The 21,287-nt window shown below is 46.6% G+C and overlaps 1 protein-coding gene across 1 annotated transcript in view; it reads left to right on the plus strand.

Moving 5' to 3' along the window:
* The window catches only part of IDUA (alpha-L-iduronidase), a 2,362,715-nt gene that overhangs the window by 1,503,970 nt on the left and 837,458 nt on the right, over positions 1-21,287 (plus strand). Inside the window, exon 8 of the mRNA XM_086961811.1 lies at positions 11,131-11,347. Within this exon, the coding sequence (XP_086817937.1) occupies positions 11,131-11,347 (217 nt within the window). The remainder of the gene's footprint in view (positions 1-11,130; positions 11,348-21,287) is intronic.

The raw sequence follows: 21,287 nt of genomic DNA on the forward strand, positions 1-21,287 counted from the left end.
TGCTTTGCGTTCACTCTGCCCATTGAGGTCGCTCGATATAACTCCCCGGCTCACTATACGAAAGGCACTGCGCACCGTGGGATGGGAGTTCTGGGCCCAGGGGTGTCAAACCGCCATCGTGCTCAGCGAGTAAACAAAAGCTGACCATCCTCGCACTCTAATGAAAGCCTTACCTAATACTCCCCACCTCCCAGCTCTCTGACAGCAACAAAGCCATGGCGCAGATCAAGGTCCACCCGAAATATTTCCACACGTCTGCGCGGCCGTCTCAAGGGCATAGAAAAGGAATGTGTCTGAGTAGGTATGCGCAAAGTCCATAATAGGCAACTTGCTCACTGCATTAATCGCACAATCCCATGTACAACTTATTCTCGAGAGGAAAAATAACTATTTACTTTAAAAATCGCCACCTCACTGCAAATCTCAGTATGCTTGTTTGGTGCGCATGCGTACCACGATGTAAAGCATTGCGCGCAGGCAAAAAAGAGTGTGCATTCACTAAGCCAATCAGAGGAGAAAACACACATTTACAAATGTAATAGTACTCGTATTTACGCAAGACCTATTGCATTGTAAACAAAAGTGCAGGCGTTCAAAAAGGTACAAACAGGAGTGGGTGGGGGTGGTGGTGGGCAGAGAATGTATTGACTGTGGGAGGGAACAGGGGGAGGCAGGGGAACAAAAGAGTTTTTAAAGTAAAGGGTCTGATAGCCATGGAAGGAGAAAAATGACGACATGGCCACCAGGAGGAGGGACTAACAATCCGAAAACAAATCAAAATACAGCATTTATGAATGAAGCCAATCAAAAAAATGGCCAGGAAGTAGGCGGAGCTTCCCCCCTCTATTCTGTATACAGCATCTCTCGAGGAGACAGCGCATGCGCTGCCTAGCCGAGACCTAAAAAGCAAACCCTCATATGGAATGCAAGATTAAGTAAAGCATGTGAAATCTAAGTAGAACAACATGGTTACCTTAACACTTTTTCACTCATTATTCAGAAAACAAGAGTGCTCCAACCTACCCTGTGATCACCTTATCACACCCTAACTTCCTCTTCTCTTAACCCTTACAGGTGCTTATTTGCAAAGCATAGTCACCCTGAGATAGGAACTAAGCTGCATACTAAATCCTCCCCATATTATTGGACAATTTTAGCTTTGTTTTCTGAGAAATGCCTCTTAGCAAAAGAATAGTTCAGGCAGATACACAATTGCTGTTTTGTCTGTCTTCCTCACATGTACTAAAAGGCTAGTGCATGCAGTGGAGGTCTGTGGTCTTTTGTTGATATGGTTCTACCACTGACAGATGATTCTTTATTCACCTTTTGATGTTCTTGGGGCTTGATCTGTGCAGGCGTTAGTCTAGTCAACAGAGCTCGTGACCCATTTATTGGGTCCTGGCAGATCTGCCTTAGGGAGGGGTTTGAGACTCTTGAACAGTTTATCTTGTGCTCCCTAACACAATAAGGCAGGCTGACAGCAGACTATCAAGCATGGGAGGCATGAAGCAGCGTGCAGAAACCAGGCATCTTTGATTTGGCTGACTGATTTATCTGCAATGCAAAACATGTGCTGATGTAAAACTCATCTGCCATTTTGCACTAATCAGAGTAAATCATATATGTTGTTAATAAGACAAGGCATCGTGTGACTGCCAGTGTGAGCATTTTAGTTTGTGACATACTTATATTAGAACAACTGCCTCAAAAGTAGATGTATCCAAATGTGGATAAAAATTCACTGTTTAGCTCTGAATTTTAATCCAATCTTTAGAGTGTGAAAGCCACTGATTGTAGCTTGCAATCTTATGATTGCTTGCCTAGGGAGTCGCTGGATGTCTTTGGTCCCCATAGCCTTGTCTGCAGTGCACACACACTACATTGCAACACACAGGAGAAATAATAGAGGGAACATTGCTCAGGACTCATAGTAAGCCATGCCATAGGACAGCAGAAATAGAAGACCTCAACACCAACGGTTGGGCCCGGTATCCCGCCGCTTGGCCTTGGCTCTAGAGACATGTGAAATAAGTAAAACGTGGTTAAATGAGAAGGTGCTGGTGGCTGTGGCAGGAGGGATATTGTTCCCTCCAGGGGGATCTTGCCTGATTCTAACATAACATAGCAAACACAAGGAGATGATGGAAGAGTGCTGAAACATTTCTGACATTCTCCCCCAGTCACAGATCTGGGTTGAATCTATCATCATTGTTTAGCCACTTCGCCACCCCAGTTTGGACCCAGCCATATGCAAATGGGTCTTGACTCTGTGCATCAAGGGAACAGTCCAGCCCGAACTGCCAAGCCAGGATAACACCCCTGTTAAAATTGGACCTTTTTGCAGAGTCATCCCTAAACTTTTTGCCTTTCTCCTAGCCTTTTTTCCAACATGGTGGTAGTGGTTTTAGGACTCTGGGCACTTTAGCACTGCTGTCCAGTGTAAAGTGCACGGTCTGTGTTACATTTGGTGAGAATGGCCTGCCCTCCCATAGGAATGTTTTGGGGGGGTTCCCTGATGAGTGTGTCAGTGGTAATTCCTGTTATGAGAGGAGCAGTGTGGGCAAGTTTAGTATGGTTGGAATAGTAATAATAAATGCTACGCAATGGTGTGCGCAGATTTATTATGACTATTTTAGAAATGCCACTGTTAGAAGTTGTTATAGAGAAACAGGGTTATACCCACTAAAGTCAAAGGGACCTGGGTAGCTATCAGTACAAAAGGAAGGGGTCCCAGACAAGGAACAAATGATTCTATTTATAGATGGGAAACCATTCAATCCAGATGAGGAATTACTAGTAACCTGCGACATTGTGTCGCTTTATACGAGTATCCCCCAGGAGGAGGCTCTGACGGTGGCCACTGCAGCCCTTGACAGCCGGGAAGCCCCGGTACAAGTACCCACTTCATTCATCATCCTTCTATTGAAGATCGCCATGATGAGAAATTTTTTTTATGTTTCAAAATGTATTCTATTTACAAACGAAGGGCGTGGCAATGGGGGCAGCCTTTGCCCCGGACCTGGCAATTTTGTTCATGGCTTTTTATGAAAAGACTTTTGTCATCAGTGATCACAACCCATTTCGGCATCAAATACAACTATGGATGCGTTATATTGATGATGTTCTGGTGATCTGGAAGGGTAGCGGTAGTGAACTTGAACGCTTCCACTCTTGGCTAAACCTGCAATCCCCTGACATTCAATTTACGATGCAAGCCAGCAACAACAAAATTGATTTCCTGGACATCACGACAGTAGCAGAGGAAGGCATACTGTATACCACTCTCTTCAGAAAGCCTGCGGAACGAAACTCATTGTTGCAATATTCAAGTCACCATCCGCGGAGCCTTCGAGATAACTTGCCCTATGGCCAGTTCCTTCGGGTTCGGAGGAACTGTAGTGTGAAAGAATACTATATGGCACAATCCGACATAATGATGAAGCGCTTGATAGAGAGAGGGTACCCGAAACGGTTAATCAAGCGCTCCAGGAAGAGGGCATGGTTCTGTCATCGTGAAACACTCTTGGAACCCACCTCACGTATTTGCCAATCAGAAGAACGCATGATTTGCGTGACTACCTTTTCAACAAAGAGTCATGCTATTAAAAAGACAATAAACAAGCACTGGAGTCTTATTGCAGATGACTTGGAGATCACAAATGTACCCATGCATGCCTTCAAAAAAGCGAGAAATGTAAAAGACTATGTAGTATCATCTTTTTTAGAGTGCCCATCTGCACCTACGTTGGCCTCATGCTGGAAACAACCACCTGTAGTTGGACATTTTAGATGCGGTAACTGCAAGGCTTGCCCTTCTACTATCCAATCTAAGGACTTTCTTTTCAAAAATCATCGACACACACACAAGAGCCACACGAACTGCAACACCAGGAATGTAATCTATGGCATAATTTGTCCATGTGATCTCATTTATGTGGGTCAGACCCAGCAGCGTGTAAAAGCAAGATTCCTTGCACACTGCAGCCGAATTAGATGTAAGGTACCTGGGGCACCCCAGGTTGAACACTGCGTAAAAGAAAACCACATGCCTGAAACATTGAAATGGGTGGTTTTGGAACATGTGACACTAGGCCCAAGGGGTGGTGATTTATCCAGCATTCTAAATGTCAGAGAGCTGAAGTGGATTCATATTTTCAATTCTGTAGCTGAGGGCTTAAATGAATCTGAAAGCAGTTTCGTACAGTTGGCTAATCTTTGATTTCTTTCACCATGGTAACATGTTGGACATTCAAAATTACTTTAACGAATCTGTAAACAGTTCTGTACAGTTGGCTTATCTTTGATTTCTTCAACAGGGTAATATGTTATACAATCTACAATATTCCTAGTGGAAAATGTTTTATTCATAGATTTGCATGACAGTGAAACGAACCGTTAATCGGGATTTGGGTTACACTATCCTGTGAGATAAGTGCACTCTGCCCTCCTAATATGACATGTACTTCTCATGAAAAATTTAGAAAATGGCTGGATTCATAATAACATGGGAGATAAGTGCATATTGCCTGGCTACATAACCTCTGTATATATTACTACTTTGTCATGAGTATGTGATTTGTGTTAACTTGTCTGGTGAATAATGAAGGAATTGTGTGTATTTAATGTATCCACCTAAGATCTATTCCTACATGGTATTTGAATAACATAAAAAAAGTGTGTCGAAATATTACTCAACCAGAAGGGACGCAATGCGCTCAATTGGTGTGATATATATATAATATTTTTTCTGATCCAAGACCTTAAAAATGATTCCCCCGAAATGTCTATAGGAGCAATGTCCCTTTAAGGCTTTTCTATGCAGTCCTGTGCGTCTCTGAGCCTTTTTGAATAATATAGGTCAATACCTATTTCCTGATAATCAAATATTTATGCCCTTAATAGCCCTTAAAAATTAGGCTATGTATCGCTAATAACTGGAAGGCATGTAATCGGCTTAGACTACTGCAACTAGCGGGGGGTAGTCTTTTTACTACTTCCATTGAGGGCTCGCGTTCAAGCTCCACCCCTGGGACTAACTAGGAAGTGAACGAGGCCCCGTGTATGTGGCAGAGCTTGGAACACGTCCAGTTGCGGGATCGATTCCGGTCTAAACAACACAACTTCTGAAGGTATGCGTCTGTCCCTTTTTCGCTGGGGTTCAAGAAAACGCGGTATACATGGGTCGGATATATGAACCCACTAGCACTTTGTTATTTTACAGGAAGGTGTGCTGAATGCATAGGATCCAATTTTCCTCCTCATATTTGCGCATTGGAGGTACGCCCCATGTGGAAAACCTTTTTGGTTGAATGGAATGTGGTGTAATGCGGCATCAATGTAAAATGCCCTTCTCCTCAATGTAAGGTAGAAGCTTTAAGAAATAAAAGAATATCTACCGGTGAGACGCCTCGAGAACCCTCCGTATTTCAGAGGTACCTCTTTGATTCAATGTACAGCTAGGCTTTTATAATTGTGCCAATGCAAACTATCGGCAGCATTATTATTTTTCAACCGTGTCCCCGCTTCACAGGCGTATTTCGAAACAAATACCACAATTTGATAACACGAATTATCCCAGCACCTGAAGGTGTGCTGAATACCTAGGATCCACCCTGTCCACAACCGAATTGAGCAATAGAGGTAAGCCCCATGTGCAAAACCGTGCTAGCTGTATGAGATGCGGTGTATCTGAATGCTAAATGCCTTCTCCCCTGTCCACAACCGAATTGAGCAATAGAGGTAAGCCCCATGTGCAAAACCGTGCTAGCTGTATGAGATGCGGTGTATCTGAATGCTAAATGCCTTCTCCTCATTTTAAGGCGGCAGGAATAAGAAATTAAAGAATATCTATCGGCGAGACGCCTCGAGAACCCTCCTGAGTTCAGAGGTATGCCTTGGACTTAATGTACAGCTAGGCCCCCTATATATTTGTGCTAATGTAAGCTAACGATAGCACTATTTTTTCAACTTTGTCCCCCGTTTACAGGCGTTTTTAATCAGGAATCAACTTGAGTATATGGAATTACTAAACACAAGAAGGTATGATTTTTATAGTAGCATTACCTCATTCTTTGAAGGTAAAACCAGATAATCTTTTTGAGATTGCTAGACCTAAGTTAGCCCGAATGGGTTACAGAGTGACGATATATATTGTACATAAAATATATGTGCCTTTTGACAACATGTATTGGTGGTATATCATTTTCCAAGCCTATGTGACTAGACAACGTTGATATGTTTTCCGAACTATCGATTTAACTTCTGAGATCTTTGCCCTATGTAATTAAACCAATAAGAATCGATCTAACAGTTGTTTGTGATTCCCGTATATTTTTGTTGAAAGCCCGGATTTTAAGGGACCTTTAGCCAAATAGGAGATAATAAGTCCTTTCCTTGCAATTTTCCGTTGAAAATCTATAACGTGGCCCGGGAGATCTCAGCCCCTGGTGACTCTGTCCCTCTCGCCCTCCGCAATAGGTGAGCTAATAACAGATCTTGTATATTTGAATCCCGCACAATGTGTCTTGTGTCTTATGTAAAATTTGACAACACGTTTTTAACTGATAACATTTTCCTCAAATCCGCCCTCCTTGTAATAATTAACAGGATGGGTGTGTGCTAATTGATTTCTTTTTAATTGCCCCCAGGAGGTCGCCCACCCACAATTCCTTTGTCCTGAAGAAGACCCGTTCTGTAAGGACCACTTTCCTACTTATAATCTGGGTCGAAACGTAGACTACACAACAATCACCAACTCCTACCCCAAGCAAGACCTTAGCGGTTGAAGTGGAGTTTGGCTGTCTGCATCAGTTGTTTTCTGGACTCTCTATGAGCCTTATGTTGTGGCCTTTGGCTAAAGGAACCACATGTACTCATTTTTTGAATTGAGAGTAATACCTGTCACTGAATGAACCAGACTATCCCTATACCCTATCCTATCCTTGACACTTCCCTCACTTCACCTCCTCCCCATTGTGAATGTGGGCACATTTAAATAACATTTGTCATTTATATATAAAAAAAATTATTATGTGTTCTAACCAATGAAAGGTTACATATGCAAATCTGAATTAAACTTTTTTGCATTCAATAGCTTTGCTTTTTGAAATAATTGCTATCTTTTAAAACCAAGGTATATTTTGAATCATTTGTTCCTTGTCTGGGACCCCTTCCTTTTGTACTGTTAGAAGTTGGCATTTCTGTGTGCTATGTGTCTGCCAGCCTGATGTGAATTGCATGTCTGGTTTTTGAGTGACAGGGGCTGGGAGGTGTGTGTGGCTCCAGGAGGGGCAGGGTGAGTCAGCGCTAGGCTGAATAGGACATCTGCATTGGGTGTAGTGGGGGGAGTAATACCCTGAATAGAAACTTGCCTAGCCTTCACAATGCTGGCTCCGCCCCCTGTGGTGTGTCTGATCCCTAAACCCCCACCTGACAAAGGGGAAGAGGAGACTGGAAAACAAAGTACTCCAATTCCCCCCTGAACCAATTGCATCTGTTTCCCCCATGACTTGTACTACAGACAAAGGAAAATGAAGTATAAATATAGGGGCTGTGACCCCATGAAGCTTCTGTGCTTGTGCTTACTTGGAGGGGACCCTCTGCCAGGAGGAACCGCCACAGGACCCAGCTGCTGTTTCCTGGGGGTCCCTGCGTGCTGGCATGCCTGGCTGCGCTGTGCTGCGTTCTCCCCAGCTCCAAGGACTCTTTGGCCTGCCTGCTTGCTAGCGCCCCGTGAGCACTTTTATTTTGATTTGCCCAAGAGGAGAGGGCTGGGGCTTCGCAGCGTGGAGCTTCCTTGCATTTGGGGGGAAATCCCAACGTGGGGATTCCCCCACATTCCTTCCCAGCGGAACGGGTGCCCAACCCACATCTTTGCCTTGTTTTTTTATACACATAGCGGGTGCCCACCCCGCAATTGCCGTAATCGAGCGGGTGCCCACCCCGCAGTGTGTGTTTTGCAGGAGCCCCACACTTTGAAAGTCTTTTTTGAGCCGCCGCTCCGAGAGCAACCCGGAAGCCAGTGGGCCGTGCCTGGTTGTGGGTGGGGTCGCAAAACAGAAACCAGAAGTCCAGAACCTCGCAGGCCCCCCATTGAAGTACCAGGTCCCAGGAGGGGGCCTGGGTGAAGTGAGGAGAAGCCGGGCTGCATGGATGAGGGAGGACGGGAGCCTACCCCTTCTACCAGGGCGTCCAGGTGAAGAGAGGAGAGGGGCAGCAACTGAGCCTTGCAGGACTCCCGTAGTGAAGGGAGAGCCACATGTGTACTACACCAGCCTGGAGACCGGACGAGCCCTGTGAGTGGGGGCTGAGTTGGGAGCACTCGTAGTGCTCCCCCCTATCTTTTGCTGTTCTTCACAGCTGCGCCGCAGTTGCGGGCAGCTGCATCATGTGGGCACTTTTTGGCTGAGAGTCCCAGAGAGGGGCTCAGACGGCCCATGCAGGGCCATTGTCATTTTCCTCAGCTGCCCCACCTGACAGTGGGTAGCTGCAACATTGCGCAAGTTAGTTACAGAGTACCAGTGGGGCTCACACAGCACAGTGGTGCCAGTGCCATTTTCAGCTTCCCTGCGAGAGCACAGGCAGCTGCCATGAGGTGGCCAGTGATTTTTGGCTAGAGGAGGGGGTTAGTGCACCCCAGAGCCCAGTGCCGTTTTTCCAGTGCCCACATTTTCGCCTTCACAGCTGCACCGCAATTAGCGGCAGCTGCTTCGTTTAGGCCTGCACAATTGCGCACTTTTGGGATTCTGCTGCATTGGCAGCCGCCCTGACATTTGGGACATAGGGCATTTGAGCCCTCTGGGAAGGCCAGTTGGCCAGGGGGACTGTGTTCGGAGGATAGGGCGTCAGGCCCTAAATGTGGTTTATGTGGTGTGCAGGAAATGTGATTTATACTCCTTGATTTATACCTCTACTGTGGTTTATGTTATGAGGTTACTTTTGACTGCGATTTATGCCCCTAGCGTGGTTTATATTATGAGGTTTCTTCTACTGTGATTAATGCCCCCAGCGTGGTTTATGAATATGAGGTTTTGCATACTATGATTTATGTTGCAGGATAATGTTGAGTACAGTATTTAGCCTGTAACTACTGGTTGTGTTCTACCTTATTATTGGTTCTACATTTACTGTTTTCACTTTGTGATGGTTCTGACAGTGGCCCAATTGGCCCTGTCATGTGTATATAATCCCCTGTAAATATTGCTTAGTGCCAGTTGGCACAGTGTAGTGTGTGATTACTATTCTATTGTGTTTTGGATAATATAAAGGCTATTTTTATATATAACCTTGTGTGGAGTTCCTTCTTTGGTGTGCCTAGAGTGTTGCTGCTGTGTGTGTGTTGCGCAAACGCTTTACACATTGCCTCTGGGATAAGCCTGCCTGCTCGTGCCAAGCTACCAAGCGTGTAACTCCATTGCCCTGACTAGAGTGGTGGTTTCTGCCTGGCTTTGGCGCAAGCCTTAGCCAACCAGATTCCCATTTCTAACAACCTCTCATCTGCCAGGCTAGCTTGAATCCAGTTGCAAAGTGAGCAATGGACCCACATCTGGGCATACCCTCCAACTTAGGGCGAGCAAAGCAAACACAAGGAGATGATGGACAGAGTTCTGAAACTTTTCAGACACTCACCCCCAGTCACAGATCTGGGTTGAATCCATCACCGTTCTTTAGCTCACTTCGCCACCCCGTTTGGACACAGACATATGCAAATCAGTCTTGACCCTGTGCTGGCTCTCCTTGTGTTTCCTAACGTAATTTAACCTGTTTTGTAAAGTGCACTTTCACCCAGGGGTATCTTGGCGCTGAATAACAGATATTTATTGTTCCCTAACTCAATGGTACTCATTAGCGACTTCAGAAGGATGAAAGGCTGAGTGGACCTGTCAGGATTTGAACCTGTGACCATGAGGTTGAACACAGGACACTACAGTGGACGCATTAGTCCACCAATCCACCAAACCTGGCTTTAATTCTAAAATGGTTTTCTCATCAACAGGGACTAGCTTCATCCCCATGATATTTGTTACCACGGTCTCTGCAAAGGTGAGTCCAAATGTGCTGGATTTAAAAGCTAGTATATACAGTGTTGAGTATTCTTCTCAATAACAAGAAAGAATTTCTAAGCACATTAAATGAACAGCTTTGGTCACAATTGATAGGATTCAAATTACATTTTATATAGATTAAGGAGTCTTTTCCAGATAACGCTGATATTGTTTATGTCCACATACCCAGTAACCAGTAATGTCGGCCTTTGTATGCTCAGTACCAAATATTGCTTATGTCCACACGTTTACCATCAGGGATAGGGAATCTCCTAATGTCAAGTATGCCCACTTTCCACAACAACCTTCACCAATAACACTCCTCTGTTCCTTGCCTCTCCCCTGCCACTCCACAGGCCCCAATACTCGTAACATAGTAAACAGCAGTACGGGGAGATGTGAGGCATATTTAGCACAGTCATGCCTGCTCTGGTCTCGTGTGGTAGTTTGGTGGAGTGGGGCAGTCAAGCTGCTAACTAGCCTCACCCCTTTCTTCCCGAAAATGGACTGCCTCAGCAGCCCCTGCCGTTGGATGATTCTACCTAATTCATGTATGTATAGGCATTTATATAGCGCACTACTTACCCAGAGGGTCCCAAGGCGCTTCGACCGCTGCGAAACCCTTCCTGGCTTCCCTGAGAGATGGTCCCTTAATGGGTATCTCCAGGGTGAGACCAGGCATCCCCGGCGATCTGGTGGGGCCGTTAGTGAAGATGAGGCAAGCTAATGCCCAGAGTTGCCGAGTGTGATCGCTGATCAGAGTGGGCACGGAGGCGAGAGAATTATCGAGTCCGCTGACCCTGGTCCAGAAACCTGCCGCGCCGGGAATCGAACCCTGGTCCCGGGCCGTCCTCTGCTCTCGGGTCTGCCGCCTCTAACCAGTGAGCCACACTACTTCACATGATCTACCCCTGGATTTATTTTTTATCCTCCACAGTCCAAGCATGACCAAGTCACCTTCGATTCATTCCTCCGTGTTCAACAATGAGTGTCAATGGGTTTGCATGATTCTGCACTGTTTTCCAGTGTATTAAGAATGTACTTTCAGTCTATTGCACTGTCAGCTGAAAATGTTTTTTTTTTGCAGGTAATTGCCCAGCACCAAAATATTCTGATTTCAAATTCCAGCAGCAGTTTTAACTACACATTGCTGAGTAATGATAATGCCTTTATGAGCTATTACCCTCATTATTTTACCCAAAGGACACTAACTGCAAGATTTCAGATGAATGACACCAAACCACCTCACATTCAAATGGCAAGAAAACCGGTGCTTACAGTAATGGGATTGCTGGCATTACTAGGTAGGTCTAAAGGTTTGAAAATGATGCAGTAATGTATGGTTACATTTAGAAGACGTGTTTTAATCAGTGCAATAGCATCATAAATTCACCTTTGCTCTGTACTTTTTTACCCATCAAAGGATGTAGTAATGAAGTTTGGCGGATGCATGCAGTGTTTTAATAATTGTTTACTGGTGTGAGGCAGTGGTGGCTGGGGATCTTTGAAAGTGGTAGGGCGTACTACTTACTAAGAGTTCACCTCAATGTTTTCAAAATTTACCTTGAGAGTTCCCTATTTTAAGAGCTGGCTTTATTGTGCAAGTGCCAGCATTTTGTTTTGGGCACCCCCCATGTAGCAGGATTTACATATATATTCCAGCATCGGAATTTTGCCATTAATACTGCCCATATACCATGTCAAAAATTATCTCTAGTACTCCAGAGCCTGCATTTTATCATGGTTTCTTAGCCCCAAACCGCCCCCCCCCCGCACTCTTCCCCAATATGCCATGGCTGCCCTGAGGCAAATATTTCCTCCTGTATGCTAGTACCATTTTTTTGCTACCTTGCTTTCTTTGCTGGAAACTACTCCTTGGCAGCAGCAGAGCAGGAATGTGCCGCTGGATATTGAAATGAGCAAGCCATGGTTCCCAACGAGGAGCCAGCTATAGCAGCAACGCCTGGTTTGAAAAGACAAAGACTCACCTCCATTCCTCTCCCACCTTCTCGATCATACTGAAAACACAGCCCTAACAGAAGATGGGATAGTGCTGGGGAGCCTGCTTCTGCTGCTCTGTGTGGCTTCTCATTGGCCTTAGAGATGCAGTGATGTGCGCCATGACAGCCACATTTTAACAGACATAGTATGAACAGTATGTCTCCTAAATAAAATGGATAGTGCCTGAGTGAAAGAATCACAGTTGAACCTCACCCCTCAGAGATGCGTAGTGCAGACATCCACCTTCAGAGTTGTAGTGTAGTTCCTATATTCCCAATAGGCTCTGCGCATTGGAATAATATATCCTATAGGGTAGACGTAGGACTGAGGTCTACTAGGTATCTATGGAATATATTAGACTTAATCGTGAGTGCCAGCTAGCTCAGAGGTCACTAGAAACTTTCTCGAAATCACAAGAAGGGATTAGTCTCTCTCAGTGTGTCTGCTGGAGGGTCGGCTTCCTTCGGCACTTGCTGTAGCAGGATGCGTCGGGCAAGTAGATAGTCGAACTGCTCCACACCACCGTGTGTTTGCTAAGGCAAGTGTGGGCCTATTTATACCTTGAAGCTGCTGAGTTTGACGTAAAGGTGGACATAATAACGTCATCAAAGAGTCTCAGTTCTTTGAAAACTCCATGAGTTCTTGGACAAGTCAGTTCTCGAGCAAGGGAAGCCGAGTTTTCCAAGAAATCGTTGTAGATTTTCAGAACTAGTGGAAGTAGCCCTGCCGTATTTGGACTGCATGAGCTATGCCTAAATATGGATATGATTTTTATGCCTATATAAGAATATGGTGATTTATACCTACATAAGGGCATGAATCGTGAAAATTACAATAGTGTCCTAAAATGATACATAATACCCACTCCACGTTATCATGTCCATCTAAGTTCAAGCTATAAAATATAAATTCTAGAGCATGTGTGTACAACCCCCAAAAAACCATATAAAATGCATTTGAAATGGTTGCACACAGAAAAAATGAGCATTTTGTACAGTACACATTTAAGGGCAATGATTTCATTGTAAGCATATGATATGATATAATGCTAACCGAATGAATCACAAAATTTACATTTATGAAATGGCTCTAGATACAGGAAAATGTTCAAGACCATCCCATAACGGAATATATAAGCTAGTCTGATTTGTGTATTGGGTCAATATTGTTTCTAGGAAGTGGTTAAATAATTCTTGTTCTCTAAGAATTGTTCTACTTTAAGCAGATTACTTTGTGCCAAAGTTCAGTCTGTTTTGGAAAAATGTCAAATAAATCTGTAGTTGAAGTATATTTTCAAACTTTGGAACCTTTTGTTTTGAAAAAGTGAAGGTCTAATTTCAGAGTTCCAAAAGAACGCTGTGTGATAATTTCAAAAGTTATTCTCGGTGTCAGGAGAAAACATTAAGTCATCAAGGCTGGCAAAGAAATCGTCTACCACAGTAGGTGAAAGTTCGACGACTTCATTAAGAAGGTCAATTGTGCACAGATGTGAAGGATCGCCGTCAGCGTCAGCCGTGTTAGCAATGTTCATAGCAGATGGTACCTGTGTGCCTGTTGGTCCGTGTATCTCACCTCCAGTTGGATTTGCCGGTGAAATCTCAATGAATGCCGTCATCAGGTAGCCGTTGGGGGCAACACAACACATGAGCCGTTACCTGACAGAGTAATTCGTCAGCATCCGTTGGCATAACCGATGGTATGTTAGACATATATCAAACACGCATTCCTCTCCACAAAGCAGGCATCGTACAACAGGTAAGATGCAATCTTGCCAGATTGGTCTGAATGACAGGAACCATGTGGTATACAGGTCTCTCAAACGAGCCAAGCCAAGGATCTGTGTTATGCGGTCACGATACCTCATGGCCTGGAGCGCATCCTCCATGCTGACTTGGGTATCGCTGGTGGGCGGATATACCATAACGGAGCAGGAGGAATAAAAATAAGATCCCTGCTACGAGTCCCAAAATGAGAGGCAGGATGCCGAACACAGAGTGTACGAAATTAGGAAAAATGCCCAGGACTGCTTCAAAGGGTGCTAACAGTCCCGAAAAAATCGTCTTAAATACATGTGCAATACCGCTTGTATCAGACATGTTAAAGATACAACCTAACATTTCTGCAAAATGTATTGGGAAGTTTGTTGATAATAATGCATATATCTCTGCAGAAGTCCTTGCAACTTGCAGATCATACGTCTCTCTGGACGAGGTCAGTGGCACAGTTTTTCGTAAAAGAATGGCTTTCATTCTGCTTAAAGTATCAATTCGTATAGAAGAGATGTTCAGTGAAGGCCATAGTGGCGACTCCCCGTCTGTCTTAGATTTAGGAAACAATACTTGCATACAACAAGTGACCCTGGCTGACACACTAACGCGATAGCCTATTCCTGGGCCTCATTCCACAACAGCTGTGATCATTTAACATAATGTAGCTACCATTGGAAAGCTGCCTGAAAATTGGATCTATCACCGCTGTGGGCGAACCTTGCAGGTGGCAAGAAAGGTTATTGGAAGAACCTTCGCAGTCTGTGTGTAAATTAATACCTTGACACAATAGTGTACCGCTTAGTGAGTTTTCACCATTTTTACCACTAAGAAATACCTCCTTTCCCCTACTCCAACATTTGTGTGTGTATGGTAAATCCCAGGTCGACTTAATGTATTCTTTACCCACCCTTTCATACAGGTCTGCTGGTATGTGTTTTAAGCAATATTGAAACTGGAAAGTCGTCACTGGTATTGTGATGGTGCCATGTATTATCCATTCAACTGATGGTTTCTCAGAAACGGTCAAAGGTAATCTTTCCAGTTTCTCTATGCTCAGCACCTTATAATCTGCTCCCCTTTGTGCCAAGGAGATTTGTTTATCTGTAAGGTTAAATACAGTAAACAATAACGTAGTGTTGATTAAACGCCAAGGCACATAGCCAGAACTAAGGTTTTGTAACGTCCAGCCTAACAGCATTATAGAACGTAATTGAGACTGGCCTTGTTGTAACATTAGCAAGTCCTGTTCCATTATGTCTATGGTAGAAGATACAATGCTGTCCAAAGAATATATTCTGGTCGACAGAGTTGTTAACCCATTGTCAACTACAGAGAGTGATTTCTCTAAATTAATACGATTGATTTCTCGTATTCTTTCAGCTGTTTCAATTTGTGTGACTTTCCATGCTTCATTGTATACAGCGTATATACCGGCGAATAAGAAACGTTTATGACGTGGATTACGAGGTCCCTGTAAGAATTCTCGTAAATCAACGCCATTTTAAGCAAAGATAAGTGTTGTTTTATTTCTGGAAGTGTAGATTTCTGCAGCCACTCAAGCCATAGTTTACCTACACTATAAGTTGTTATTATCCCTGGATGTTGTCTTTGGATATATCTTGGATCTGGCCGAGTTACTGTGAACCCTTGTGTCTTGTTCAGGAATCTATCTTGACAGTTATTCGTGTCTGTGGGCCAGATTAACAATTTTTTCCATTCAGGATTTGTTCTGTTCTGTTGTATGGTTTACGTCTACCTCCTCACTTGAAGTTAAATTACTATCAGGTGTGGGATAGGTATGGACGGTTTGTTTAAATCTTTTATCTTAGCAATGCCAAGACAAGATGTCTGTTGAACAGTGTCATTTAAAAACATCATTTGTTCTGGGATGATGCAGGCTATGAACAATGCTTCTAAACCTAGTACCTGCCAGCCCTTTGTGCCCCAAACAGTTTTTGTCTCAATGTTGTCTTTCCAAAAGTCAAAGCCTAAGGTGGCCAATTGAGCATAAAAGGTCGCAGAATAAATTTGTTTAGTATTTGTCAACATACGTTTCATTTTTTTTATCAACTCTGTTTATTGGCATTTGTTTTTTTAAAAAAAAGAAACAATTCAACATTGCAGTAGGTGCGCCATTGTAGATAGTGAGGTTCTTCTGCCGTGCCCGGCTTAAAATACATAATCACCATGACATAACCATGAGGCATTATAACATTACACACAGGTAGTATGCACGATAACCTTGGGCGCCTGAGAATGTCCACAGCATAAAGAAGTCAATGCACCCTAGTCTTGTGTAAAGTGACAAATCATATATGCATATAACAACTGCAAAAGGTCGTTTGTAACAAAACAGAAACAATAAACTGCGGCACCGTCACATAGGTACATTGTTGATCATCCCCATGCCCAACCCCGGAGCCCGCCCCCCCTCCTCCCTCCCCTACCCAGCCCCTTAGCCTACGCGTCTCAATTGTGCTGCTTTCCCTACGTATTTTCATGTTGTGCACCAATCTGCGTGTCAGATGCATTGTCCGCTTCGTGCCCACCCACCGCTCGCTGTGCCTGACTAGTCTCCTGTCCCCCTACGCTCGCGGAGTTGTCTGCTGTCTATAAAGCGTTGAGCATGCGTTCCCATTGTTCTGCCATGGGTTCCCTGCGGAGTCCCACTGTTTCTTCCCTCCGTATGGCAGTCCACTCCGCTCGGGCCCACGACTGTAGGGACAGAACCCATGCCCGCACACCTGGTGCAGTGCTCGCCTTCCATCTTCTAGTGAGGAGGCGTGTTGCTGTTACCATCCCAAAGTTTAAGAAGCGGGATGATGCCTTATCCTTAGGTGAGCGCCTAAAGTGATGCAAAAGGTATTCAGGCCAGTCACACAGGATAGTGCTGCCTGTGCACAGTGCAAGCAACTCACTAACGTCCCTCCAGTAAGTGCCAAGCCCGGGGCAGTGCCACAAAAGATGAAGAAGATCTGCTTTCACAGCACCACACCTAGGGCAGGAAGCGTGTGCGTTGTCGAAATACTTATTTATTAAGTAGGGGGGTTTAGATAGGCCCTGTGAACTATATATATACCTGGATTTGGCGGAAGCGCATATTTCTGGGGATGCATACTGGGCTTTTAAGAATCTTTTCCCATTCTTTGTCCGCCAGTGCTCGCCCTAGATCTCGCACCCACTTTCCGTGGAGCGGGGTCAGGTCCAATTCTGTGTGTACCCTTAGGGATGCAGCAAACCACTTGATCAGAAGCCTGCCTCTGCCCATGACATGTAGGTATTGTACGGTCAGATGCTGCGTTGGCTCCTCCGCAATGTCGCCCCACCGAGCCGCCATGCAAGCCGTGAGTGAGCGATGCAGAAGGAACCCCCCAGGGGGTAGCCCAACGTCCGTGACCAGGCTCTCATAGGGTATCAGTGCTCCATCTTGATACAAGTCGCCCAACGTATGGACGTCCACTTCCCGCCACTGTTCTAGCATGCAGCGCGTGAGGACCCCCTCCCCTCCCGGCCAGCCCTCCAGTGGCATCGCTGGTGCATACGGAAGCACCGCTCTCGTGAGCTGCAGTGCCCTGCGAAAGCATTAGAATGCCACCGCCAACAACAGCGGGGTGAGACGCGCCGGTGCCACCAGGGGGTGGAACAGTGCAGTGATCCGCTCCAGAGTGTAGGGCGGGTCGTTCGTGGCAGTGTCTTCTCTGCCCCTGTCCGCCAACCATCGGGCGATCCACTGCAGCTGCGCCGCTAGGTAGTAATGCTCAAAGCAGGGAGCGGCCAATCCGCTTTTGTCCGTGGGCAGGAATAGCTTCCCGAGCGCCAACTGATGGCGGGACGCTCCCCAAACAAAGTCGCGCAGGATCTTGTTAAGCTTGGAGAAAAAGGACGTGGCACGAATAGGGGCAGGTTCGCGAAATAGTACAGAAGGCGAGGAAGCATAACCATTTTGGTGAGGGCCACTCTGCCTGTGGGCGTCAGGGGGAGCGTGGACCAGAAGCCAATTTGAGCCCTAAGTGCCGTCACCGCTCTACCCATCTTTCCGTCGAATAGGTCTGCCGGCTGGCGGTAGATCTGGATCTCCAGATACTTAAACGTGTCCGCTTTCCATTGGACCCGGGTGCCAAGAATGCTATACTCCAGATCAGCCACGTCGCTGCTAAACGCGTAGGGGCATGACTTGCCTGCGTTTACTCTGAGCCCCGATAGGTCGGCAAAGCAATGCAGTAGGTGGGCCAATCGCTCCAGTACACTGCTCACATCGCAGAAGAAGACTAGTAAGTCATCTGCATACAAAGACACCTGATGGACGCCATCGCCCAGAGGGATCCCGTCGGCCAAGGTTTGTCTTATGGCCGCAGCTAAGGGCTCCATGGCCAGTGCGAAGAGTAGCGGAGACAGAGGACACCCCTGACGGGTGCCCCTGCCCACTGCCACTGCCTCCGAAATATAGGGACCCAGCCTGACTCGGACTACAGGATTCCTGTACAGGAGCCCCACCATCTGTAGGAAGTTTGCTTCCAACTCGAACTTCTCCAGTACCAGCGACAAGTAACCCCATTCCAGGCAATCAAAGCCCTTTTCAAGGTCCAGCACCAGGCACCCCGCCCTGGGCCAGGCCCTCATCGCTTCCGCCGCTACCCTGAAATACCTCCTGAGGTTCAGGGATGTGGACCTTGCCGGGACGAACCCGTTCTGATCTGGGTGGACTAAATGTGGAACCATCGGTGCCAGGCGCTCCGCAAGGATTTTGGCTAGCACCTTATAGTTGGTATTAAGCATTGCCAGCGGGCGGTAGGATCCTAAAGACATGGGGTCTCTGTCAGGTTTAGGCAGGGTCACTAGAAACGCTTCCCGCATGGACGTTGGGAGGTGGCCCGCGTCGACCGATGCCCTGTACACCCAGAGGAGAAGAGGAGCTAGGATGTCCCTGTTCGCCTTATAGTATTCAGCTGGCAGGCCGTCAGGCCCCAGTGTTTTCCCGGTCACCAGTGCTTGGATCGCGTCTCCCACCTCCTCCAATGTGAGTGGGGCGCCTAGGCCTAGTCTCCGTGGTTGTGGGTAACGCGACTGACTCCAGGAAGTCAGCCAGCGTGTGCGCAGGGCCCGTACCTCTAGCTCTGTCGAGGTCCCGGTAGTATCCTGTCATCGCCTAATGGATCTCGCGCTGCGTGTATACCACTGTTCCTTCCCTCACGCGAATGGCACCGGATATTACGCTCTGCTTTCCGCACCAGCCAGGCCAGTAAGCGTCTTGGCGGTGTGCGCTGCATAGTTGTGGCACCTCTGACGTTCGATGAGAACCGCATGCTCCCCACGAAGGTCCCCGAGTTTGCTTGCATGTCTGCCAGTCCCCTCTCCTTCCCTTTCATATGTTAGGAGCTCAGACTCTATGCGGGTCAAAGAGGTTGACACTTGTGCGCGGATGTTCCATGTTGCACCTATGCAATGACCGCGTATGGTCGCCTTATGGGCATCCCATTCCACCATTGGGTCGCTTGCGGAATCCTCGTTCTCTTTAAAGTAAGCCAGTATGGCCGTACCCAGCGAGGACCTAAACTCAGCATCCTCCAACGCTGCCGGCTGCAGCCGCCACGTGGGTACCGGAGGTCGGTCCGCCTCCCAGCTAAGCTGGAACCAAAGGGGGTTGTGATCTGAGTGTGTTCTGCCTAGGTACTCCGACTTAGTCAGAAGCAGAAGCAGGGACTGGGAGCCTACTATTCGGTCCAGGCGGACATGGAGGTCATGCACTGATGAGCAGTGGCGGTTTTACCAATAGGGCGAATGTGCACCTATAATTATCAGGCAATTTATTCGAGCGGCGCGTTAATAAAAGTTTTATAAATTAACGCGCCGCTCGAATACATTGCCCGATAATTATTGCCCTGCGGCCGTGGTGTGTGTCATGGACATGGACAGTATGCACTGTCTGACACTGGGTGGCGCTGGACTGACTGTGCCGGCACAGTGCGCACTCACTGCGCATGTGGTGTTTGCCCGGCAGGGCTTTTTTAACTAGCAAACTATGTGGATTTAAAAAAAACAACCGATTAGGGGTTCGCCTGCCTAATGCAACGTACCCCATTGCTGAAAAAACGAACGACGTTTTTTTAATGCTCAGCCCAATCCTGATGCTACTCTCTTTAGAGAGCAGCTCTCCTCTAAAGAGAGCAGCATCAGGATTGGCTACTACTGTGTCTCGGCAAGTTGGCAGCCATTACTAATTAGTCTAGGCACCAACGGGACCCCAGAGCAGAGATGGTGCGGACCCGGTCAAGTGAAGACAAGGTAAGTTTTTTATTTTATTTATCCCCACCCCCCTGGCCCCCACTGTGAGCGAGAAGTGTATTCAGTATTGGTAGCAAGTTTGCCTTTGATGAGCAGAGTGCTAGCTAGATAAGTGAAGGCAGAATTGTTCTAATGAGAACCTGGAGCCGAGGCTGGTCGGGCTCGAGTTTTGGAGGGGAGACCGACGAGGTGGAGCTTTGCCCGGGTTGAGTCTTTAATATTTCGGTCGCCTCACGTTCGTTTGCAAGATGAGTTTGCTCTGATCCGCGTTCAGTGTTTAAGACTCGTGGGTCCGTCTAATCTTCCCTTTCTTTTAATTCCTCTCTATTTCTCATATTTTACAAGCTACACGGACTGCAGTTTATTAATTAGTTAATTACGTTTTACGGACTGCAGGAGCATTCATTCGTATTCCATCGGTGGGCTGCAATGTTGGAGAGCATGGTTAGTGTGGACAGCGAGCTGTAGTGAGTGAGCGTCAGTAATATTAAGTGACAAAGACAGATGAATTCAGGTGTCAATGTTTCAGTGACGAACCGTTACGCCCTACCACTTTCAAATGTCACCAGCCGCCACTGCTGATGAGTAATATGAGTATGTTTTGCCTGTAGGGTGCTGCGCGCGCCAGAGATCGTGTATGTCCCAGTGCGATAACCAGTCCCGCAGAGCCTGCGCTGTCGCTGCGCGTAGGGGTGGGAAGGAGTAATCCAAATGCGTGTCAAGGACCATGTTGACGTCTCCGCCCAGTAGCCAAGGGAGGACCATATACCGCTGGAGGACATGATTTAAGGACGCCAGGAAGGCAGACTGGTCCGTGTTGGGGGCGTAAATGGAACCTAGCAATATCTCCTGCCCATTGAGCCTCCCCCTTGAAAGGGAGTACCTTCCCTCTGGGTCTATCTGGGTGTCAGTACATATAAATGGGACGCCTGCTCTTACCCAGATCAAGGTGCCACGCGCGTGCTCTGAGTAAGTCGTACCTTGCACTTGCCCTTTTCAGCGCCTACGGAGACGGTCCAATTCCACTGGGGACATATGGGTCTCCTGCAGGAGCGCTATCCTCTCCCTGTGCCGCTGCATGTAGGCGAAGACAGAATATCGGCGCGACGGGGTATGCATGCCGCGGATGTTCAAGGTCATGATGTTGGTGCACGCCATAGTCTGAGTTGCAGTGTAGTCACTCTGGGGGTCA

Source organism: Lissotriton vulgaris, chromosome 3_1 (genome assembly GCF_964263255.1).
Source record: "Lissotriton vulgaris chromosome 3_1, aLisVul1.2, whole genome shotgun sequence".
NCBI classification, from domain to species: Eukaryota; Metazoa; Chordata; class Amphibia; order Caudata; family Salamandridae; genus Lissotriton; species Lissotriton vulgaris.